This window comes from Lampetra planeri, chromosome 15 (genome assembly GCF_965212315.1).
Source record: "Lampetra planeri chromosome 15, kcLamPlan1.2.h2, whole genome shotgun sequence".
Lineage (NCBI taxonomy): Eukaryota > Metazoa > Chordata > Hyperoartia > Petromyzontiformes > Petromyzontidae > Lampetra > Lampetra planeri.
In genome coordinates, this window is record NC_136121.1 from 269,366 (window position 1) to 294,460 (window position 25,095).

Here is a 25,095-nt window from a genome sequence, read left to right on the forward strand (position 1 = left end):
AATGTGCAAATTTAAATGAATATAGACAACACGTTCTACTTGATTAAATATACTTAAAAAATATTCTACAACATCAGAATGCAGCGCCACATTAAATACGCACTACAATAACAATAGTTTAAAGCGATTTGAAGCATGTTTTATTTTGGGGGGGGCGGGGGCAGAGCTTTGTGACGTCATTTGAGGGTGGGTCTGACTTTTTGTGACGTCGTGTGACGAATGGGGGGGGGTGTCAAAAATCGTCCAAAATCGCGTGACGTCATTTATGGACGGCCCCATAGCCGAATATATAGACACAGCTACCATATTCCCTTGCGGAATTCTGTCTTGCCATGAAATTCCTCGCACCGTAATTGCGTCACAGTTTAACATCATCATCAGCCATGGTAACTTCACTGTCGGATGAGGACCTTGACACCTCTGCCATTCCACATGGCTCCTTGACAGAGGTGTGGACTCGAGTCATGTGACTTGGACTCGAGTCAGACTCGAGTCATGAATTTGATGACTTGCGACTCGACTTGGACTTGCATAACAATGACTTTGTCCCACCTATGAGATGTGGACTCGAGTCATGTGACTTGGACTCGAGTCAGACTCGAGTCATGAATTTGATGACTTGCGACTCGACTTGGACTTGCATAACAATGACTTTGTCCCACCTCTGCTCCTTGATATCGCTCTTGCACGTACAACTAATCTCGTTGCCGGAATGTGGCATACAATGGTAAAGACAACATTCCCATGAAGCCTTCACCGACTGTTGGTGCAAGTGCCGCTAAAGTACTGTGCCGATGAAGGTCGGGACGGCACACGGAGCACATCTGGTCGATCTGCATCTCCCTTTGTCTCTCTGGGGCCGTCCATAAATGACGTCACTCACCCGGGGGGGGGGGGGTCAGACATTTGTGACGATGTGTGACATGGGGGGGGGGGGGGGGTTGAGAAATGTGACGTCACATCAAAATGCGAAACTTTCAATAAATATAGACAACACGTTCTACTTAATTAAATATACTTTTTAATAAATGTTTTCTCCAACATCAGAGTGCAGCGCCACATTGAATACGCACTACAATGACAATAGTTTAAAGCGATTTGAAGCATGGTTTATTTGGGGGCGGGGGCAGAGCTTTGTGATGTTATATTTGGGGGGGGGGGAGTCTGAATTTTTGTGACGCTGTCTGACGATGGGTGGGGGGGTCAAAAATCGTCCAAAATCGCGTGACGTCATTTATGGACGCCCCCTCTGCGTAGACATGTTTATGTTTGAATCTCTGTCTCTCTGAAATATTGTGAAGCCAGATACAGAGATGCGTGTTTGTCTGGCTTCATAAGAACGTCATCCCCGCCGCTGCACTTAAATATATATGACCATTTCCATCGTGGCGTCTCTGGAATTTTAGGAGCTACACAATTTCCAAAAGGTGAATATTTATCAATACCACGCACGACTGACTCTCAGGCGCTAGAACGTTAGGGGCCGTCCATAAATGACGTCACGCGATTTTGGACGATTTTTGACCCCCCCCCCCCATCGTCACACGATGTCACAAAAATTCAGACCCCCCCCCCCCCCAAATATGACGTCACAAAGCTCTGCCCCCCCCCAAATAAAACATGCTTCAAATCGCTTTAAACTATTGTCATTGTAGTGCGTATTCAATGTGGCGCTGCACTCTGATGTTGTAGGAGAAAACATGTATTGAAAAGTCTATTTAATTAAGTAGAACGTGTTGTCTATATTTATTTAAAGTTGCGTATTTTGATGTGACGTCACATTTCTCAACCCCCCCCCCTCGTCACACATTGTCACAAATGTCTGACCCCCCCCCCCCCAGGTGCGTTACGTCATTTATGAACGGCCCCTTAGGGGGGGGGGTGCCACAACCCGAATAATGTGTCCTCTAAAATTAATTCATCGCTCGTTAAGCGAGACGCGCCTGGAACTCCCACCACCACCACCAACCACGGAGTTCTGGGTCGTCCCCGGCCCAGTGCCCTCCCCTGGTGATGAGACGGCGGTGGGCGAGGGGCCCTTGCAGCGGCAGCAGAAGCAGCAGCAGCGCCCCGTAGCGGCGGCAGCAGCAGCAGGGCCGCTGTGTCCGTGGTGGGGCAGCATTGACAACTCGTCTCCTGCACAGGGCCTGGACCCGCTCGCGTGTTGGCAGCGAAGGCGCCGCTGTGGGGTGGCCCGTGGACTCGTCTCAGGTGACGTCCGTGGATAGGGGCCCTATGTGGTGTATGGGATAGGGGCCCTATGTGGTGTATGGGATAGGGGCCCTATGTGGTGTATGGGATAGGGGCCCTATGTGATGTATGGGATAGGGAGGGGCCCGTGTGTGATCTCTCAGGGTTATACCTAATAAATGAAACTGAAAATGAAATCTATGGGATAGGAGCCCTATGTGGTGTATAGCATAGGGGCCCGTGTGTGTTCTATGGGATAGGAGCCCTATGTGGTGTATAGCATAGGGGCCCGTGTGTGTTCTATGGGATAGGAGCCCGTGAGTGGTGTATGGGATAGGAGCCCGTGAGTGGTGTATGGGATAGGAGCCCGTGTGTGGTGTATGGGATAGGAGCCCGTGAGTGGTGTATGGGATAGGAGCCCGTGAGTGGTGTATGGGATAGGAGCCCGTGAGTGGTGTATGGGATAGGAGCCCGTGAGTGGTGTATGGGATAGGGGCCTGTGAGTGGTGTATGGGATAGGAGCCCGTGTGTGGTGTATGGGATAGGAGCCCGTGAGTGGTGTATGGGATAGGAGCCCGTGAGTGGTGTATGGGATAGGAGCCCGTGTGTGGTGTATGGGATAGGAGCCCGTGAGTGGTGTATGGGATAGGAGCCCGTGAGTGGTGTATGGGATAGGAGCCCGTGAGTGGTGTATGGGATAGGAGCCCGTGAGTGGTGTATGGGATAGGGGCCTGTGAGTGGTGTATGGGATAGGAGCCCGTGTGTGGTGTATGGGATAGGAGCCCGTGAGTGGTGTATGGGATAGGGGCCTGTGAGTGGTGTATGGGATAGGAGCCCGTGAGTGGTGTATGGGATAGGAGCCCGTGAGTGGTGTATGGGATAGGAGCCCGTGAGTGGTGTATGGGATAGGAGCCCGTGAGTGGTGTATGGGATAGGAGCCCGTGAGTGGTGTATGGGATAGGAGCCCGTGAGTGGTGTATGGGATAGGAGCCCGTGTGTGGTGTATGGGATAGGAGCCCGTGAGTGGTGTATGGGATAGGAGCCCGTGAGTGGTGTATGGGATAGGAGCCCGTGAGTGGTGTATGGGATAGGGGCCTGTGAGTGGTGTATGGGATAGGAGCCCGTGTGTGGTGTATGGGATAGGAGCCCGTGAGTGGTGTATGGGATAGGAGCCCGTGAGTGGTGTATGGGATAGGAGCCCGTGTGTGGTGTATGGGATAGGAGCCCGTGAGTGGTGTATGGGATAGGAGCCCGTGTGTGGTGTATGGGATAGGAGCCCGTGAGTGGTGTATGGGATAGGAGCCCGTGTGTGGTGTATGGGATAGGAGCCCGTGAGTGGTGTATGGGATAGGAGCCCGTGAGTGGTGTATGGGATAAGAGCCCGTGAGTGGTGTATGGGATAGGAGCCCGTGAGTGGTGTATGGGATAGGAGCCCGTGAGTGGTGTATGGGATAGGAGCCCGTGAGTGGTGTATGGGATAGGAGCCCGTGAGTGGTGTATGGGATAGGAGCCCGTGAGTGATGTATGGGATAGGAGCCCGTGAGTGGTGTATGGGATAGGAGCCCGTGAGTGGTGTATGGGATAGGAGCCCGTGAGTGGTGTATGGGATAGGAGCCCGTGAGTGGTGTATGGGATAGGAGCCCGTGTGTGGTGTATGGGATAGGAGCCCGTGAGTGGTGTATGGGATAGGAGCCCGTGAGTGGTGTATGGGATAGGAGCCCGTGTGTGGTGTATGGGATAGGAGCCCGTGAGTGGTGTATGGGATAGGAGCCCGTGAGTGGTGTATGGGATAGGAGCCCGTGTGTGGTGTATGGGATAGGAGCCCGTGAGTGGTGTATGGGATAGGAGCCCGTGTGTGGTGTATGGGATAGGAGCCCGTGAGTGGTGTATGGGATAGGAGCCCGTGTGTGGTGTATGGGATAGGAGCCCGTGAGTGGTGTATGGGATAGGAGCCCGTGAGTGGTGTATGGGATAGGAGCCCGTGAGTGGTGTATGGGATAGGAGCCCGTGAGTGGTGTATGGGATAGGAGCCCGTGTGTGGTGTATGGGATAGGAGCCCGTGTGTGGTGTATGGGATAGGAGCCCGTGAGTGGTGTATGGGATAGGAGCCCGTGAGTGATGTATGGGATAGGAGCCCGTGAGTGGTGTATGGGATAGGAGCCCGTGAGTGATGTATGGGATAGGAGCCCGTGTGTGGTGTATGGGATAGGAGCCCGTGAGTGGTGTATGGGATAGGAGCCAGTGAGTGGTGTATGGGATAGGAGCCCGTGAGTGATGTATGGGATAGGAGCCCGTGAGTGGTGTATGGGATAGGAGCCCGTGAGTGATGTATGGGATAGGAGCCCGTGAGTGATGTATGGGATAGGAGCCCGTGAGTGGTGTATGGGATAGGAGCCCGTGAGTGGTGTATGGGATAAGAGCCCGTGTGTGGTGTATGGGATAGGAGCCCGTGAGTGGTGTATGGGATAAGAGCCCGTGAGTGATGTATGGGATAGGAGCCCGTGAGTGGTGTATGGGATAGGAGCCCGTGAGTGGTGTATGGGATAGGAGCCCGTGTGTGGTGTATGGGATAGGAGCCCGTGAGTGGTGTATGGGATAGGAGCCCGTGAGTGGTGTATGGGATAGGAGCCCGTGAGTGGTGTATGGGATAGGAGCCCGTGTGTGGTGTATGGGATAGGAGCCCGTGAGTGGTGTATGGGATAGGAGCCCGTGAGTGGTGTATGGGATAGGAGCCCGTGTGTGGTGTATGGGATAGGAGCCCGTGAGTGGTGTATGGGATAGGAGCCCGTGAGTGGTGTATGGGATAGGAGCCCGTGTGTGGTGTATGGGATAGGAGCCCGTGTGTGTTCTATGGGATAGGAGCCCGTGAGTGGTGTATGGGATAGGAGCCCGTGAGTGGTGTATGGGATAGGAGCCCGTGTGTGGTGTATGGGATAGGAGCCCGTGTGTGGTGTATGGGATAGGGGCCCATGAGTGGTGTATGGGATAGGAGCCCGTGAGTGGTGTATGGGATAGGAGCCCGTGAGTGGTGTATGGGATAGGAGCCCGTGTGTGGTGTATGGGATAGGAGCCCTGTGTGGTGTATAGTATAGGGGCCCGTGTGTGTTCTATGGGATAGGAGCCCGTGAGTGGTGTATGGGATAGGAGCCCGTGAGTGGTGTATGGGATAGCCCGTGTGTGGTGTATGGGATAGGAGCCCGTGTGTGGTGTATGGGATAGGAGCCCGTGAGTGGTGTATGGGATAGGAGCCCGTGAGTGGTGTATGGGATAGGAGCCCGTGTGTGGTGTATGGGATAGGAGCCCTGTGTGGTGTATAGTATAGGGGCCCGTGTGTGTTCTATGGGATAGGAGCCCGTGAGTGGTGTATGGGATAGGGGCCCGTGAGTGGTGTATGGGATAGCCCGTGTGTGGTGTATGGGATAGGAGCCCGTGAGTGGTGTATGGGATAGGAGCCCGTGTGTGGTGTATGGGATAGGAGCCCGTGTGTGGTGTATGGGATAGGAGCCCGTGAGTGGTGTATGGGATAGGAGCCCGTGAGTGGTGTATGGGATAGGGGCCCATGAGTGGTGTATGGGATAGGAGCCCGTGTGTGGTGTATGGGATAGGAGCCCGTGAGTGGTGTATGGGATAGGGGCCCATGAGTGGTGTATGGGATAGCAGCCCGTGTGTGGTGTATGGGATAGGAGCCCGTGAGTGGTGTATGGGATAGGGGCCCATGAGTGGTGTATGGGATAGCAGCCCGTGTGTGGTGTATGGGATAGGGGCCCGTGAGTGGTGTATGGGATAGGAGCCCGTGAGTGGTGTATGGGATAGGAGCCCGTGAGTGGTGTATGGGATAGGAGCCCTGTGTGGTGTATAGTATAGGGGCCCGTGTGTGTTCTATGGGATAGGAGCCAGTGAGTGGTGTATGGGATAGGAGCCCGTGTGTGGTGTATGGGATAGGAGCCCGTGTGTGGTGTATAGTATAGGGGCCCGTGTGTGTTCTATGGGATAGGAGCCAGTGAGTGGTGTATGGGATAGGAGCCCGTGTGTGGTGTATGGGATAGGAGCCCGTGTGTGGTGTATGGGATAGGAGCCCGTGTGTGGTGTATGGGATAGGAGCCAGTGAGTGGTGTATGGGATAGGAGCCCGTGTGTGGTGTATGGGATAGGGGCCCGTGAGTGGTGTATGGGATAGGAGCCCGTGAGTGGTGTATGGGATAGGAGCCCGTGTGTGGTGTATGGGATAGGAGCCCTGTGTGGTGTATAGTATAGGGGCCCGTGTGTGTTCTATGGGATAGGAGCCAGTGAGTGGTGTATGGGATAGGAGCCCGTGTGTGGTGTATGGGATAGGAGCCCGTGTGTGGTGTATAGTATAGGGGCCCGTGTGTGTTCTATGGGATAGGAGCCCGTGAGTGGTGTATGGGATAGGAGCCCGTGAGTGGTGTATGGGATAGGAGCCCGTGAGTGGTGTATGGGATAGGAGCCCGTGAGTGGTGTATGGGATAGGAGCCCGTGTGTGGTGTATGGGTCCGCCTATCCCCGGGATGGGATGGGAGCACACAAAAGCGCAAGGTCTTCTCAGGCACAGTCATGCCCTCTCCCTTCTCTAGGCTTGCTAAAAGTGAACCTCTCTGAAGCAACATCTGCACCGGTTTTAAAAGTTCAGGCTGGCCTGCCTACGATTTAACCAGGCTGAAAATTGAGTTCACAGCTCCTTGAAGAATCTGGACACGGTCCTATCAGTGAGCTCCTCCGGCAGGAGAGGATGCATCGGCTGGGTCACGGAGCCCGCATGCCCAGCCAACGCGTGTCCACGCAGCTTTTGTTTGGCCAGATGGAGGGGGATAAACGGGCGCGGCACGGGCTGGTGAAGATATGGTCCGATGCGGTATCGGCGCCTGTGGAACTCAGTGGATTTGCCGAAGACCGGTACGAGCGGTGGAGAAGGATCGTGAAGGATGCTGCTTGGCAGTTGGAGGCATTTGCCCTCCCTCAACAACGGAGGGCAGGAGGAGCGATATTCACAACGAGTTGGAAGAGCCTGGTGGATAAAACGCAGCAAGTTGGTATAGCAGGGACTACCGGTGGAACCACTGGCAGAGCCAGTGGGGGGGGTGGCACGTGCCCCTCCAATGATCCGATCGAAATCCATAATTTCGATCGGATCATTGGGGTTTATTAGTAATAAATTGCCATTTTGCAACCCCCACTGCCACTGTGTAGCATATTATTACGTGCCAGGGACTCTATGAGATGATAGGACAATAGTCTGAGTCCATAATTGGCAATAAGTTACGGCAAAGCGGTTATAAGTGACTCAGAATTGTGCGCAGTTACGTAAAGAAAGTACACGACTTCCCTGAAGGCATTCACCTTCAGCGAGCGCGATGCCGATCACACAACGCGGTTCGAATTCGATCCTCGATCGATGGCTGCGCCTTCGCCGCACACGCGTCGAATAAAATGCAAGGGACAAGTCCTTACTTACTAACAACTCCTCTATCATTTTTCATTGCTGGAGGGGTTGCCCCCCCCTACCGGAAAATCCTGGCTCCACCATTGGGTGGGACATCTGTCAAATCATTTTGATCAATCAACCCATGCCACCTGGGTTTGTTCTGTAACCTGCCAGCGAGCCTTCAACACTTCACGTAACCTCCAAGTGAACCTAGCCTGGCACAAGCGCTGTGGTAATGCCACTGCTACTTCGTGGCGAATGGCAGCTGGTGTGTGTGTGTAGAGTTTATGCTCCCCTTGTTCTGCAGTGTGTGTGGAGTTTTTTCTCTCCCTGTCCTACATGGGTTTCCTCAGGATTCTCCGGGTTCCTTCCATAGCTAAACCCCATACAGAATGTTACTGATTATGACCAAAACATCCCAATGCTGAAAAAATTACCTGCTAACTACTGAATTGTGATTACAAAGCAGCTGCAACATCGCCCCCTACTGACAAAACCTGGCAGACCACTCCTGGAAAAGTTTTGATACTCAGTTGAGGCTCTCTCTCCTCGGTGAACAAGCAGAGTAATAATGATAATCTCATGACAAATCTCCACCGCTGTCGTAAACACGCCCTGTGTGCGTCAACAGGGCAGAGTCTGACCTGCAAGTCCACCACGATCAGCAACACGATCACCCGACACCACTGCTGCCCCAGTGCCAAGGTGACTGCTCCCCGAGCCGCTGCTGCTCCACACGGTGGGTAGGAGCCATGTCTACCGCACCTCTGCACCTACATTACAGAGACCACCGTGTCCACGCACAGCAATCATGATCGTGTTTCTACAGACTGTACTGAACACGATGCTCCAGCCACGGGTAAATCTTGGCACACGAGACATACCAGACAGATTTGCTTCATCTCATCTGTCCTGTTTCCAACCAATCGACACACTGCAGGTCACAACACGCTTGTTCACTCGCTTGCACACCTACCCACCAAATCACACACCCACCTACTCATTCCTACTTGCGACACTGCAGGTCACAACACGCTTGTTCACTCGCTTGCACACCTACCCACCAAATCACACACCCACCTACTCATTCCTACTTGCGACACTGCAGGTCACAACACGCTTGTTCACTCGCTTGCACACCTACCCACCAAATCACACACCCACCTACTCATTCCTACTTGCGACACTGCAGGTCACAACACGCTTGTTCACTCGCTTGCACACCTACCCACCAAATCACACACCCACCTACTCATTCCTACTTGCGACACTGCAGGTCACAACACGCTTGTTCACTCGCTTGCACACCTACCCACCAAATCACACACCCACCTACTCATTCCTACTTGCGACACTGCAGGTCACAACACGCTTGTTCACTCGCTTGCACACCTACCCACCAAATCACACACCCACCTACTCATTCCTACTTGCGACACTGCAGGTCACAACACGCTTGTTCACTCGCTTGCACACCTACCCACCAAATCACACACCCACCTACTCATTCCTACTTGCGACACTGCAGGTCACAACACGCTTGTTCACTCGCTTGCACACCTACCCACCAAATCACACACCCACCTACTCATTCCTACTTGCGACACTGCAGGTCACAACACGCTTGTTCACTCGCTTGCACACCTACCCACCAAATCACACACCCACCTACTCATTCCTACTTGCGACACTGCAGGTCACAACACGCTTGTTCACTCGCTTGCACACCTACCCACCAAATCACACACCCACCTACTCATTCCTACTTGCGACACTGCAGGTCACAACACTTCTCTTGCTGATTCTTCCCTCCACTGCTGCACGTCGGAATTACCTCCCACCGTCTCTTTTCTCATACTCTTGTAATATATTGCACAATTAAAGAAATGTGTTAAACTAATACAACGATCATAGTGCTGTTTATTGCTGGCCACTTGACGACGTAGACCGTTTGGTCCTGTGTTTGGCATTGAACCAGCTGTGTTTAACAATATAGTGTGTGTTAGGGTAGCGAGCAGGTTACTGGGACAGGCTACAAGGTAGGCCTCAACCGTGGGGTCTAGCAGCGTTGACCGTGCTGACCTCGTAGCTGCGAGTCCTGTTCGAGATGCCCCATGCTCTCACTGTTGCATTCATGCAATCAGACTCTGGCTCTGCTGCCACAGGAAGTGATGCTGTGTTCACATGCTCGGCTTTCATACGAAACATAATGGAACATTTTGAATGCCGGTGTCGGAGTCTTCTCCTACATTAACATTAGCTGCCCTGCCCATCTCTAAACCTTTATAAACAGCTCTTTGATTATATACTCTTTGATTCTTTCGGTAAAGTCACGTACGTATGACATAAAATAAATCACGACGTTTTGGGTGCAACACAAGCGTCCATCATCAGGTGGTAAAACATGGTTTGCTGCTGATGGAGACTGTTTTAAAAGGTTTGAAATGGGTGTAGCCCAAGAGTCATAAAGAAGTGGCCGGGGCTAGTGATGTTAATGTGAGAAATTAGCATGTAACTACTCTACAATCTTTGGTTCTTTCGGTAAAGTCACGTAGGTATGAAATAAAATAAATCACGACGTTTCGATTGCAACACAAGCAATCATCATCAGGTGGGAAAACCACAGCAAGAATTTTTTTTCTGAGGTGGGAGAGACAGCTGCTGTGGTAAGAGGTTATATAGATAAAAAAGGGGGAGGGGCAAGGGGGGAGAGAGGGGGGAGAGTGTGGGGTAGGGGGAGGGGAGCGCTGCGTGGACGCTAGGAGAGGGACGTGAGGCTAGGGGGGGGGGGAAGTGGGCGGGGCTGTAAGTGAGAGGCCGAGAGAGCTGGGGATGCGGAAAAAATTGACTAGTACCTGGTAGATATGAAAGACAACAAGCATAAAGCAGTTAGGGTTTTACCTGGTTAATAACATCCTTCCAACGATTGCTCAATTTGTATCCATCTTCTCGGTTGAAGTGATGTCTATGTTTATATATCTGGATGGCTTCATGAACAAACCTTTGATAGTAGCCCGAAGGTTTTCAGAGTAACTTGGTCTCGGAAAAAAACAATATCATGCGAGCCCACAGCATTATAACAATGGTCAGCTACGGCAGAGGTATTGGTTCTGCCGTGTTTCAGATCTGCCTTGTGTTCGCAGGTACAACTCAGTTTGTAAACTCCAGGATATTGCATGTCAGGAATGACACCCTTCACAGATGGGATTAGATTTTGATTTAAAGCTTTCATGACTGCAGAGATTCATATTCTTGGTTCTTTCGGTAAACTCACGTATAAGGGAAATAATAATAACATTCTCACGACGTTTCGACTGCAACACAAGCAATCATTATTTTATTATTTCCCTTCTACGTGACTTTACCGAAAGAATCAAGAATATAGATGGGATTAGATCACGGATTTTGTGTACTGTATTGAATCGGACCTGGATCTTGTGTTTGCTTAAGATTTTGGAAATATTTTTGGTAACGCCTGCTATGTATGGTAACATGATGGTTTTGATTGGCTTCTCAGGGGGTTGTTTCTCCATGGTTGGAGAAACAGCGTTGCGAATAATGCGGTCCGAGTACCCATTTATCTTGAGGGCCTGGTGTACGTGTTCCAGTTCACTGGCGAGGTGGTGTTGGTCAGAAATGCACTGGGCCCTATGGTGTAGTGTTTTGATAAGGGAATTCTCTTGTGCCGGATGGTGGTGGGAATCAGGTTTCAGATAGGAATCTGTGTGGGGATGATTACTCAGTTTGTACCCATCATCACGTTTGAAGTTATGTCTGTGTTTGTATATCTGGATGGCCTAACCAGGTACATCAGGATTCAGTCCATGTTGGACTAAGTCTTCACTTATTGCTAAGGTGTCAGGTACAGGAACTTTGGTGAACAGAGAAACTACATCAAAGCTGACGAGCAAATCATCCGGGACAGTGAAATGCCCTTGATTAGAGATGCCCTTGATTGGATTCCTGCAGTCACAAAAGCTTCAAATCTAGATTAGCATGTAACTGTAAGATAGGAAAGCGGCCTCCTCGATGAGGGCATGGACGTGGCTATGTTAATGTGAGAGATTAGCGTGATGTTAATGTGATAAATTAGAATGTAACTGTAAGATAGGAGGAGAGCGGCCTCCTCGACTAGGGAGTGCAACCCAACGGTTGCAATCCAAAGGGCATGTGAGTATGAGAGTACAATCCAAAGGCATGAGAGTGCAATGCAAAGGACATGTGAGTATGAGAGTGCAATCCAAAGGCATGAGAGTGCAATGCAAAGGACATGTGAGTATGAGAGTGCAATCCAAAGGCATGAGAGTGCAATGCAAAGGGCATGTGAGTATGAGAGTGCAATCCAAAGGCATGAGAGTGCAATGCAAAGGACATGTGAGCATGAGAGATCTAAGAGAGAGGCATAGAGAGAGACACACAGAGAGTCAGAAATAACAGCTCACATAGGCAGGTAGGATGGAAACATCACAGTCAGTTAAGACTTTACCTGGTTAATAACGTCCTTCCATTGATTGTTCAGTTTGTACCCATCCTCTCGGTTGAAGTTGTGTCTGTGTTTATATATCTGGATGGCTTGATGAACAAATCTCTGAAGGTAGCCGGTAGGTTTGCAGAGTACCTCAGTCTTGGAAAAATCCTTGATTGGTGTAGAGCTACTGCCAGTGTCGGAGCTTTCTTCTACAATAACATTAGCTGCCCCGCCCATCTCTAAACCTTTATAAACAGCCTGCCCTCAGAGGCTAACCTCCCTGTTCCTGATGACGACCGCTTGTGTTGCCACCGAAACTTCGTGATATTTTAATTCACTTTATTTTTATTATTTTATCGTAATTTTTTCTATCTACGTGACTTTACCGAAAGAACCATAGAATACGTTTAGTGAATCAATAAGAATGCAACGCAAATTTAAGGATCTAAATGTCTGGTTCTGTGGTCTTCATGCCATTTTCTGTAACGTTTCATACATTTTCAGATCTGTGTTATACATTTTATCGTTTTAATATAAACCCAAACTCTTGATCTGCCATTGTATCTTCCATCCAGCTGAAGCAGTCAAGATGCAAGGAAGATTTGAATATCTACTTTTGCTGTGGTCTCCCTGGCTGCTATCTTCTGGACAAGCGGCTACCCATTTAATGACAATCCCTACCGCAATCCCCACCACCACGGGGCCTCCACTTCCACGCTTCACTGTCAACTTGGATCTGCCTCCGTCGGAGCGTTGGAAGGATGTCGTTGCACATTTTGACCTTGAAATGATTCGGTCTCATTCTGCCAAGATAATTGCGTGAGTATGCAAGTTGATGATGTTATTTTGAGTGTGGCATCGTGAGATGATGCTGCTACGCGTGACATCATCTCCTCGTGCGGCTTGGATCGTAACATTAATATCGGTAAGGAATCACTTTGGAGGACAAAAGGCGAGTTATAAAGTGTTGCGGAATCTATGCATGGGTTAGAGTTTTCTTCCCCGTGTTTTAGCATTGTACAATACACAACAAAAACATAGACTGCTGTTAAAGAATAGTAAGGTTAATTACTTTTACCAAAAGAACCAAAGAGTTTATTGCTTTATTCACTTATTTCTTAATGTTTTGTATTTGTTTAAATGCACAAAATATTTATTGGTAATGATTTGATTATTAGTTCTGAATAATAAGTGATAGACTTGTAAAGACACTTTGGAAGGGAGAGGATTGTTAGTCACACTTTGTTATAAGGCAGTCTGAGTTGCATTTGTTGGCTTCCTGAATGTAAGAAGTTGCAGCTTGATTAAAATGTGGATTTTTTAAAGCCAATAACATCTGCTCTCGTTGTTAATTAGAAATTAGTATTTGTGAAAAAGAAATGTATTGCTAAAAGCAAAACATTTGGGTTTTAAAAAGACAATATAGTTTAACCACCCTCGTGATATCATCGGTCTGGACTGTAGTTTTACAATGCTTTGCTTTTATATGGTACTAATAATTCATATATATGTGTGTGTGTCACTTGCTTGCTGTGCGTGGTCCAGGGACAATGTTCCTGCATGGGTGAGACCAGTTGTCAGGAAAGTGGCTCGGGAATTGGACCGTTTTTTCCCAAATCCCTTTGCCGAGGAAATTCGAGGTTTATCTTCTCTCTTGTCGATCGACCTAGGTGACATGGTCATACTTAATATCTTCAATGAATTCAAAATGTAAGTCCTATTTGCTTTAAACATATACACTTGGTTTGCTAATGAAAAGCATTGAACTGCTAGTTTGTTCACAATATTTTAAAATAATACCCATTGCAAAAACAGTTTTTTTTTTTAAAAGATGCACGCTGTTTGTACAAAAGCTCTCAAACTTATATAGACCCCCAGCTCGACAAGGACCGAATGTATGGATATTTTGTTGTCGAGACCATACATTCTAGAGTCAGCCGTCAGGATAAGCTCGCACGTGGTTGTGCGTTGTTTCAGGACATCTATTTGTTTCCCAGCCTGCACCAATATTTTCTGTTGTGATGTGTTTTCACATTATTTACAAAATGGAAAACTTATCTTGTTTAAGCATAAATGTCGAGAACCCTTGCTGTGTGAATGTGTCTCTATCGCTCTTTTAGCACTCAAATTGTGGTTTGTTTAAGCCAGGTTCTGCACGAGTATAGTGGCTCAGGACACTGCTGGGAATATTTACCACGCACGTAACCTCGACTACCTCTACACAGATTTCCTGCGGAATATCAGCGTGGACATCGACTTCACTCGTGACGGAAAGGCAAGGACCACGCGCTTTCATAGCGTTCATTTCAACTATTTTAGAAGAGTAATCTAAATGTGTGTTGGAGTTGGCAGCTGAAGCCACGTGGGCTGTTTGGCACACATGCATACGATGAACCAACTTGATCTTGTCTCGACCACACAAACACGAGTTGATCAAATGTTTGCGCACTTGTCCGTTGCGTGTTGCTATGCTTATGCCAGTTGACACGCTGGACACCCTTGTTAGCGAGATGTTTCACCTTAAGGGATATTCGAGGTAAAAAAATGTTAATGGAATAAAATGAACTAAAAGTGTTTTTCAAGTAGATTTGAAGCTTTCGTGACTGCAGGAAGCCATACTCTTTGGTTCTTTCGGTAAAGTCACGTATGTATAAAATAAAATAAATCACGTTTCGATTGCAACATAAGCAATCATCATCAGGTGGGAAAACCACAGCAAGAAAAAAAAATGTTGCTGTGCCTTTCCCACCTGATGATGATTGCTTGTGTTGCAATCGAAACGTCGCGATTTATTTTATTTTATACCTACGTGACTTTACCGAAAAAACCAAAGAGTGTGGATTCCAAGTGCACGGTTTTGGGGAAGAGAAATTAAATCACGAGCTTTCAAATGACACCTAATCCATTTAAACTGGTGTAGCAGTCTCAGAGGAGTTCTCTAGACAACTATCGTTACATACGGAAGAATGCTTTCCAATAGACGCTGTGCTGCATTTAAAACTTATCTTGCCATGTGACCCTATCATTACAGTGCTCAACTCACAATAGGAAAGGTTGTGAGTTAAAATCCCGGTCAAGGGTTGCCTCGGTGAATCACTTCTCTAAAGTCGGTAAAATGGGTACCGCTTTATGAGAATTCATCGGTGTTTGGGATAGGAATGTTCATAAACGGCTGAGGGTGTGAACATGAATCGACTGTGAGAAGGGAGAAAAAATGTACTTAAATGTAATATGTATGCTCACAATGTACATACTGTACTAGGGGTGCACCGAATACTAGTGTTTCTATACTGCCGAATACCAAATTAGATGTCTGACTGTACCCTAACTGAAACTTAGATGGTGAATTTTTATAGATGTGGTAAACTCCTAAGTTAAAAGTGAACTCCACTTACTTCCCCTGTAAGGTCGTGTGTATTTCTATTGGTGAAACAAGGATAACTTTCGATCTCACCTCGACATTGCGCCAACACATGGGGCCCCGCAGTGGTGAGATGTTAACTCTCTCGCCTAGTGTACAGGGGGTCATGAGTTTCATCCCAACCCTGACACCTGCATGTATGGAGTTCTCCCTGTGGTCACGTGGATTTTTCTCTGGGTCCTCGAGTTTTTTCCCTCCACATTTATAAACATGCATTTAGAGTATTTGACTGCTTTAAATTTCCACATGATAAGCCGCCACTTCATTGAGCTATCATTTGTGTCCAAGTCGCTTCTAACACAGAGCTAGTAGCTCAGTGGACATTACCTGGTAAGAAAGTAAAAATATGAAATGGACCCAGATTCCCTTTTACAAGAGTGAGCTGACAAAGATGCAAAGCAAGAAGACAGGACAGATAAACATCGCAAGGCTTTTTCATTTGAGTGAAGTGCTTGGTATCACTGTGGCATCACTGTAAGCTCGCTGATGTTATTGGATTTAACCTTTTGCACTTTTGTCAAGAAGTGACTCACGGCTGAAGAATGAATGCCAAGCCACTGTCCAGCAACATCAGCGGCAACACTTTGCGGTTGTACCCGAGATGGCACAGAGAGCTGCACAGCAGGACAACCATGACAGCCTACCCAGAGTTTTGTTGTGATTTCACCTTGGCGTTTGTTAATTTCCTTTAAAAAAAATACTATCCACGCATATTATGATTCAGGTTCAACATAATTGGTTATCGAAGAAGAATTACTGTCGCGTAACCTAACATTATTTTTTGCAGGTTTCGTTTACAGGGACGACATTTGTTGGCAACGTTGGAGTGGCAAATGGCCAGCGACCTGACAAGTTCACACTGTCTATCGATGCAAGAGGTCAGTGCATTGGGCTTTCACATCAAAGACCATAGATGACAGTTTCCCATATCGAATTGGGTGTAGTAGTGCACACTTTAATACTTGTCGAGTCTCAGGGAATGCAGCATTACATATTTTAAAAAATGCTCATTCTCATCCTGACCACCAGCTTAAAATAACAGAATGTATGGCCATGTTGTCGTTGAGACCACCAACTCAAAGAATTAAACAAATGTGGCCATCCCAGTAGATAGGAGTGAAACAAAGACACAAGCGGAGACTGGTTTTGTAAAGTCTGCCTCTGGGAACAATACACGTGCAGTCCCCACTTCCACACTTTGGAGTCCATTAGACATAACACGCCTGTGTAATTAATATGTAATTAAAGCAAACATTCATCCACTAAACACTAACTCTCAATATTTCTCTTTTACCGCCTTTCACCAATAAATTAATTTAGCAATTTACGTAACTTACAGACACTTTATTAATCCACTGCTGGATGAAGGCATACCCATGCCCGTGTCCTCTCCACATTTGGCTTCATGGGTGCAGGAGGTTTTCTGGGTCATCTCAAAGTTTGATTCTCGTTGTCTCTCTGCTGTGAAAGTCTCACAGTTCGCTTGCGTGTTCCTTCACGTTGCCTCTCACCCCACGGTGAATCTCGCTGCCGTGGGAACACGTGCGTTGGTTGTGAAGACGGCGGTTCATGGTGGGAGAGTGCGATCGAGGCTCTGCTGGGACGTGGCCACGTCGTCACCTGGCTCGTGCGCAGCGTGAGTACCACCAACCCGCACGCTCGTTGTGCGGCGTTGACGTGCTGTTGCCCTGAGTGGCGCTGCTCCTCCTGCCTGTGTGCAGACCAGGCTGTCGCCTCATCTGTCACCATCAATGGTCTTTGGCAGCTTGGCCTTGTTTGTTCGAAGGAAGAGGTCTCCTATCATTCTCTGCATGACTTGAGGCCACTTTTTTCCTCTCTAGGATCTGGAATTGCCTTTCCCCCATCATCTCTCTCTCTCCTCCTTAATTACAGGGACAATACTGATTTAATGCATAGCCTTTCGCGACCAACATTATGATTCGTAATACATTTTTGGATCCGATCGCCACATGAGTAAAATGTATATCGTAGACCCTCCTCCACCCAACACAGCTAATTAATAAAGTTGTCACGTGATGAACAAATGTGCCAGTGTATCACTGCTTCATCAGCACCACCACTGTGTTGGACAGCGATCCACACACACTATTGGGGTCGCCCGACGTTTTGCTGATAGGAGGGTTTACGACACACATTTTACAAACACAATCTGACCCAAAAATTGATTATGAATCATGAATACTGAATTATTCACATTTGCTCAGTTTGGTAAAAACTTAGTTATTTGCGACCATCTTTGTGCTTGTATGGTTTGGTTATGAGTCTGATTTGTTAAAGGGTGCTATGTTGAACTTCTTTCACACCGTACATAACCGGAGGTGTGGGGGAAGGGCAGCAAATTAAACACAAAGCAGTTTTAAAGAATCGAGTTTGTCAATCTAGATGATGATTTAAAAGTGCGTAGCTCCAGTGGCTTCCTAATATCGGAAGGAAGAGCGTTCCAGATGGCTGCAGAAGCGTATCTGAAAGCGCGCGATGCAGTGACTGTCTTTGTTTGATGGCTAGCCAAAAAGCCGCTGCGAGGATGACCAGAGTTCGCGTGATGGTTTACGCCTCCCTGCGACGCGCGATGACAGCCCCCTCGTGTGTGTGTGTGTGTTGTGTGTGTGTGTTGTGTGTGTGTTGTGTGTGTGTTGTGTTGTGGGGAGCGGTGGTGTAGCGGTTAGCGCGCTGTGCTAAGACCCCGGCGACCCGGGTTCAATTCCCGCTCAATGCCAACACCAGTGACGAATATCTGAACCGGTCCCGGGCCTCCCCTAGGTCGACTCAGCCTCAAATGAGTACCTGATGTGATGTGTAAACATCGCCACTAGGGAGACAAAGGCGGCCGGGCGTGGTGTTGGCCACCCACCCCCTCGTGTGCCGTGCCGGCCTTTATAGGTGCTCACTAACAGCACTTGCCCCTACAGTCTGTTAAGGCTATACGGGGGATCTTTGTCTTTGTTGTTGTGTGTGTGTGCACGCATGTAGACTCTGTCCACAGCCACAGACTTCAAGTCTGCTGTGGTGGCTCTCTCCCACCCCCCTCTCATCTCAAACACGTACTTCATCGTGGGGGGTGTGAATCCCGGTGAGGGGGCTGTCATCACTCGTCGCAGAGAGGCTGCCGTGGATACTTGGTTCCTGCAGCCCCACCAGGGCATGTCAGTAACACATGTAACATGCGTGTCACCGATGCTGCCATGCAAAGTTGTCTCTTAAAGATGTATCGGAGGCTTTCCTGGGTAAACAAACAATTATAATAATAACTTATAATGCTTCATAATTGATAAGTGGCTTTAGCCGCATGTTGATGGGGCCGAATCGGTCTCGTTAATAACCCTCCACCACCTTACACAGTCAAACTAATATTTGCGTGTGCAAGCGTTATTTCAGCTCACTGGTGAGTTCACGGACAATCCTCACAGACTTATTTAGCAGTTAAATACGACGTTCACTTGAAACTGCGCCAAGCATCGTCAGGATAAGATCCGGGAAGTCAGAGCAACCAAGCACTTTAAAATGAGACGTTAACCATTGCGAATTCATGTATTCAAATGTTATTGTAATTTATCTTGGGCCAATGATTAACATTACATCTGCAATGTGTTTCACCTTACAAAGCATGAGACCAATAAACAGGGTTGCATATGATGTTCATCAGCATAGCATTGTTTGCTGGTCTATGCAGTATGTTAAATTGTTTCAGCCCAACATCTATATTACGCTCTCATAGTATGAGTTTCAAATTGAATTACATTTTCTCTCAATGTTTATTTTGTGTGCACCTATATTTCTGTGGCAATATTGCACCAAGTTCCCCTTCACCTGTATCACTCCGAGATTTGTTGCTGGCCTCGTTTGACATATCCCAACAATTTAGTTTTCATTTATTTAATTAAATGTTTTACCTACGTGACTTTACCAAAAAAAACAAAGAGTATCTCCCAACATATTCATGCACTGCCCTTTTACCAGTGCGCGGCTGGGTCAGGGCCTTCCCACGCCATGCGGGTCCTGAGGGCATAGCAATAAATGTTTCTGCACGCTGCCCTCTGCATGCCATGTCCGTGTCACAGATGGTACCTCGTGGAGACGAACTACGATCACTGGAAGGCTCCTCCCGCACGCGATGATCGACGGTGAGCACACACAGAGCACAATCTCGCGATGTTCTCGGATATTTGTTTTGCACATCGGTTATCAGTTTGCTGCACAAAGAGACATTGCTCAGAGTAACACGTGTCACATCTTTAGCATCATAATGGTGAAATGAAGGCAGCAGCCACGGTGGTGTCACGGTTAGCTCACTGGCCTTGTAATTGAGAGGTCGCTGGTTTTATTCCATCGTCTGGTGAGGCAGTTTGAACCATTGGGAAAAGTTTCTTAAATCTGCCACATTTCACCCAGCAGTCTAAATAGTAACACCACAAAGCTTGTGGGGTGGGGGTAAAGTGTGGGTACACACACCTCTTCCAAGACGTCTCGTCAGCAAAGAGTAGACTAAGTACCATTCAGTGGGTATATACTATACGAGTGAACCTTTATTGGGCAAACAATACAAACTTTACCTGATATCTATTTACAGTGTAGTAGTGAGTTTACAAGGTTTTGGGGAAACTTAAGTTTATCCTAGAGGGCAGTCCGTCCTTACAGATGGGATTATCTTCCCCAATAATGATAGCAATAATAATCACATTTTATAACGCTGTACAAAAATTATATATATGGGCTAAATCCTAGTTATTACAACGATTTAGTTAATGAAAACCCGAAGGAAAAACAACTTGAATAACAAATCAAGAAATGGCATGGGGACCCCCTCCCCCACCCTATGAAACAAGGGGGGCACGCAGCACAGCACAGCTGGTAAACAAACAGCTGCGGGCCACCATGTGCCCCTGCCACGAGACGCATATTTAACAATCAGTAAGCGAACATTTTGCTCGTTTTGCGAACAAATTGGTCGAAATTCAAATTGCTCATAATAGCGAATTCTTGTAGAAAGAACGTTCGTTAAGCGAGACTTCTGAATACAGATACTGTATAGGAACCCCCCGCTATAAGTTGCTGCATTATGCGTTGTTTCGCAAATAAACATTGCTTATTAATTTGGGAACATATTTCCTTATAAGTGTAATGTTTTGCATACGTGTTCTTTTTCAAAATTAGGCAAAAAAGGAATGTAAATGGTGAGAACAGACTGTTTTGGTATGTAATGCAGTACTCTACGCGCCGTAGTACGTACCGCTGAAATGCCTCCATGTGCTCTGCCTCGGTCTGCCATTCCGCCATTGTGTGTGTTCGGTCATTGAGCAACGTTTTAGAAAGAACTACAGCATAAGGTGAAAGTTTTTTCAAAAGTACAAAGGGCTTAGAAATACGAGTGCAAAATACACAGCGAATGATGATCGTGGCTCTGGCAATAAAAGGAAAATTATTAATCTAGAGATAAAATTAGAAGTTTTAAAGCGTTTTTTAAGCTGGTGAATCAGGTGATTTAAGCATTCGAGTTAATGCTAGAATGTACTCAAAATGTGGCACCTTTAACTGCCACTAAAATAACTTTTTTAGCAGCTGTGGAATTCTAGAAAATATGTCTGGATTAAAGATCAAAATCAGGGTAACTCTTCAACCATTTATGATAAGTTTTAACTAATTCTTTGTATTATTAGTTAAAATGTGTTTACTTAATCACGTGCATTTTTGTACATTTCATGACACTCAGTCATAATTTTGTTTCTAGAAATGTCAGGAATGCAACCCCTGATTTTAACATGTCTAACGGAAATGAAGAGTTTGCTTTAAGTAATGAGTTCAGTAGCATTTCCCAGGAACACATTCCTTACATATTGCGGGAGATTCCTGTACGATTGTTCACCCAGGAAAGCCTCGCTGAGTCTCAAGATCCCTTTGTAGCAGGGTCCTGCCAAGCTTTTGCGACAAATGCTTTGTGATTCCCCGTCAAGTAAATTGAGAGTATCTTTTTAAAATTTGGCAAATTGTCACCAGGACACAGGAGCACTGGCCGGATGACGTTATTAAATCTTCAACGTCCAGCTGGGCTGGACGGTGCGTATTTTAATAGTTTGTTTTTCATTGAAACCGCAACACAAACACAATGGAGGTCATACAAATTCGCATGCGGGAAACATGTGCACGGAAGCTGCACTCTCTGGGCGATTCTCCCCTGAGTGGGCGCCGGTTAGAGTTCACCGAGTTCTCTTCCCTCCAGCGGTTGGGTCAATGATTGCGAGTTGGAGATTCAGAATCAGAATCTTTGTACTGGAGGAATCCAATGAGCTATGAAGCTCTTTTTCGCAAGATGTACAGTAAGATTAACAAGGGGAGGGAGGGGGAGGGGAGAATGAGGGTGGGGGGTGTATAACCAAATAAAGAAAAATAACATCATTAAAAATAATAACATCTGATTCTGCGTTTTTCCTTCCTGGGAACAACAGTCCCTCAGAATGTGATAGAGTAGCTTGGTGTCTACGGCCCAGTCCGCCTCTCCAACGCCCGCTCACTGATCGTTATCTTTCCTCATGTCGTTCAGGTACTGCGTGTTATACAGGCTTCTCAAGGAATGGGGTCCATATTGCCTCGTATGCCCGTTCCCTGCAGCTTTGAGCTAAGGTGCTCCATCAGTGCCAAGGCATTTAGCAATCTGTGCCAAGCTTATTTAAATTGTTACTCTACCCGCACCGATAACCGGGGCGGCCCATTGGAGTTGACTGCAAACCTCTGCAAATAAGCGGCAAATGTACCCCTGCTGGGTTACGTCAACGCCCCGATATATAAAATTAAACGTTAATACTTTGCGCTCTTTTACACATATACATAAAACTTACCGATCGGGTTTATAAATCAACATTCGGCACTAATCTTGCACAAATCCACGCTCTTGCAGGACTCCTGCCATGAAAGCTCTCAACAGTACCGGCCAAACCAACATCAACCTCCACTCACTCCTCAAGGTAGCGCACGGCACGTTTGCACATTATTATTGTTGTTGTATCTCGGCCTCGCTGTCACCCCCATCCTTGCTTGAGTGTGCGTGTGTGCGCTGCTTGCGATCGCCAGAGATAGTGAGGAGCGTCTGCCATCAACCACCGCCGCCGCTGCCCGAAGTCGCATGCAGCGCGTGGAGTTTAGAGGCCAACCGAAACTGAATTTCTGGCTTCGGCCGAAAAAGAAACCAGACCGAAAGTAAAAAAAATACTTTCGGCCGAAACCGAAACTATGCCGAAAGAAGCGATTTGCCAACTTTCGGCACCGACACCGAATTTCGGTCGGCTTCTCGTGTAGATTGTGTTGTGTTACGTGTTAATGCGAAATAAATAGTGTTGCTCCCAAGGTAACGTCTGCGACTCAGTTGGACTCACATGCGCTACCCACTGCTGGCCTAGACTACCTCTAGTACACCATCGCTCCATTTTTGACACTCTTCGATGCTCACCCGTTTTTTAACCCCTCTTACAACCTTCTCCACTCATTCCGCCTGCAACTTCTGGGGAGAGAGCTGAGGTAAGGAGTCCCGCTCTGTCCACTGCTGGCCTAGACTTCCTCTAGAAATAGTATACTTTATCCGCTGCTGGGCTAGACTTCCTCTAGTCCACCATGCCTATTGCATGCACTATCCACTGCTGGCCTAGACTCCATCTCTATAGGATGCTCTGTCCACTCCTGGCCTAGACTCTTGTGCCCCACACCGGCAGCGTTAGTGAGTAAGTCCCACTCACGCTGCTGGAGTGTGTGCGCATTGCGCTCACCACAAGCGCACAGACACACACCCCGGCAACGTGAGCGGGACTTACTCGCTCTTGCCCTAACAGGCGATAGAACTGTCATGGAGGGAGTTGAGTTTTCACATGCTTTCATTTCTATTTCAGGTGCTGTCTGTGAAACCAATTCTCAATAAGTAAGTACATGCAATGGTACTTTTAAAATAATCTCACAATGATGCACCACTACGAGATGTATGTCTTTGAAGTTGTGGCTTTCTTAATGTCTAACCATCCGTCCTTAGACACTTTGGATGTGTTAATGAAACGTACAAAACCACACAGATTACCAATAGCAGCATGAAAGTTTCTGCAAATATTGGTAACAAAATACGTTAAAAAGTTCGATATTTTAATTATAAATTAATGGTGCATGCTGAGTGGAAGTGGGGTGTTGGAAGGTTTTAAAAATGAATTCAAGTCTTGTAAATTACAAGGAAACCTATGACAACAGATTAGCACGGTTGGCTACGTACAATGCGAACGAAGTTCAACATACATACAATCTTTATTTTAAGTGCCAATATCGCCCTCAATAAAGGAGTGCATCGGTGCACATTACAACAGAATGGGAATGGAACAGGCAGCACAGAGCAACAGGGATGAAGATAGAAACCCGTCACCTCCTTAGCGGCTAACACTGACTGAGAAAAGTAAATTTCAACCGCCCAACGAGTAGCATGAGAAAGATAAGTAGTACATAAAATAAATAATAAGTAAAGAAACAGAAAGAGTTCAGGCCGGAAAACGAAATTAACAAAAAAAAAAATTAACAACGCATTGCACACATCAAAGGTTTGGAGGGGTGTTTAGATAGAAAGGGTCCATTGCCAGAAATGTCGCCTATTATACATTTATATGGCCACAGTATTACTGATGAATGTGTCGAGTTCGTGTTGTTACTGGTGCTTGTGCACCACTGCCAAGGCGGCATCGCCAAACCTGCCCTCGTTGACCCAGCATGATGCCCCGCAGCTTGACGGTGTACACGACGCTGATGTCCGCTGCCCAGCCCCAGCGGTACCGCTCGCTAAAGCAGATGGCCCCCTGAAGTCTCCGGCAGCCGCTGCACGAGACGGCCACGGCGAAATGCGGCGCGGTGATGGTGGAGAAGAGAGGCTCCGCTACTGCAGGGACGGCGAAGGAAGGAACGTATCAAATGAGAGATGCTTTTCGTGTCGCAGGAGACGCGTGGTGACGATGGCATTGTTGGTGGAGGCTTGAGCAGAGTAATTGAGGGTTGGGGTTCTGGGTGGATGGTTAAAAACACTCAATTTATAACAATAAGCGACAGCGGAGAGTATGACATTTACTAATGTTCCCATGAGTGCGTGTTCCAGAGTCTGCGCGCAGCTTCTTGGTGACAGGGAATTACGAATTGCCTCTCAGCGATATCGTAGTAATAATCACGTTTACACAATGTGACAGTTAAAGCATACAACTGGCTAATTCTTTTATAATTCTGTTAGGGTTGACAAATCTAAAACATTGCACTGGTTTTATTAAACTGTGAACTGATTATGATCGCTTTTTAATAAATTTGAATTATTTTCTCTCTATCAGCATTTTCCCTCTGCAAATTGCGACAGCTCCCCCCCTCCGCCTCCTCGGATTATCCGACACGCACCCCTCTCTGCCGTTACATTTACTTACAAATTCCATCCCTAGCCCCGCCCACTTACCCTTGGCTGTACCCACCACAAACGGCTGTAACCCTTGGTTGTAGTCGCCCTCTCGCTACATTTCCTCCTCAGCAGTCCGCCTGCTGTATATATTTTTTTCACCCGAAGACG

At 47.5% G+C, this 25,095-nt stretch overlaps 1 protein-coding gene across 1 annotated transcript; it reads left to right on the forward strand.

Moving 5' to 3' along the window:
- Window positions 1-1,898: 1,898 nt before the first annotated feature.
- Window positions 1,899-24,861, forward strand: LOC144722825 (N-acylethanolamine-hydrolyzing acid amidase-like). Its single transcript, XM_078601272.1, has 12 exons — window positions 1,899-2,211; window positions 8,261-8,368; window positions 12,673-12,916; window positions 13,643-13,807; window positions 14,246-14,372; window positions 16,306-16,396; window positions 17,078-17,154; window positions 18,510-18,682; window positions 19,598-19,660; window positions 22,429-22,495; window positions 23,411-23,439; window positions 24,278-24,861. Exons 1-12 carry the CDS (start codon window positions 1,899-1,901, stop codon window positions 24,351-24,353), a joined length of 1,533 nt encoding a protein of 510 aa, XP_078457398.1. The 3' UTR covers window positions 24,354-24,861.
- Window positions 24,862-25,095: the final 234 nt, after the last annotated feature.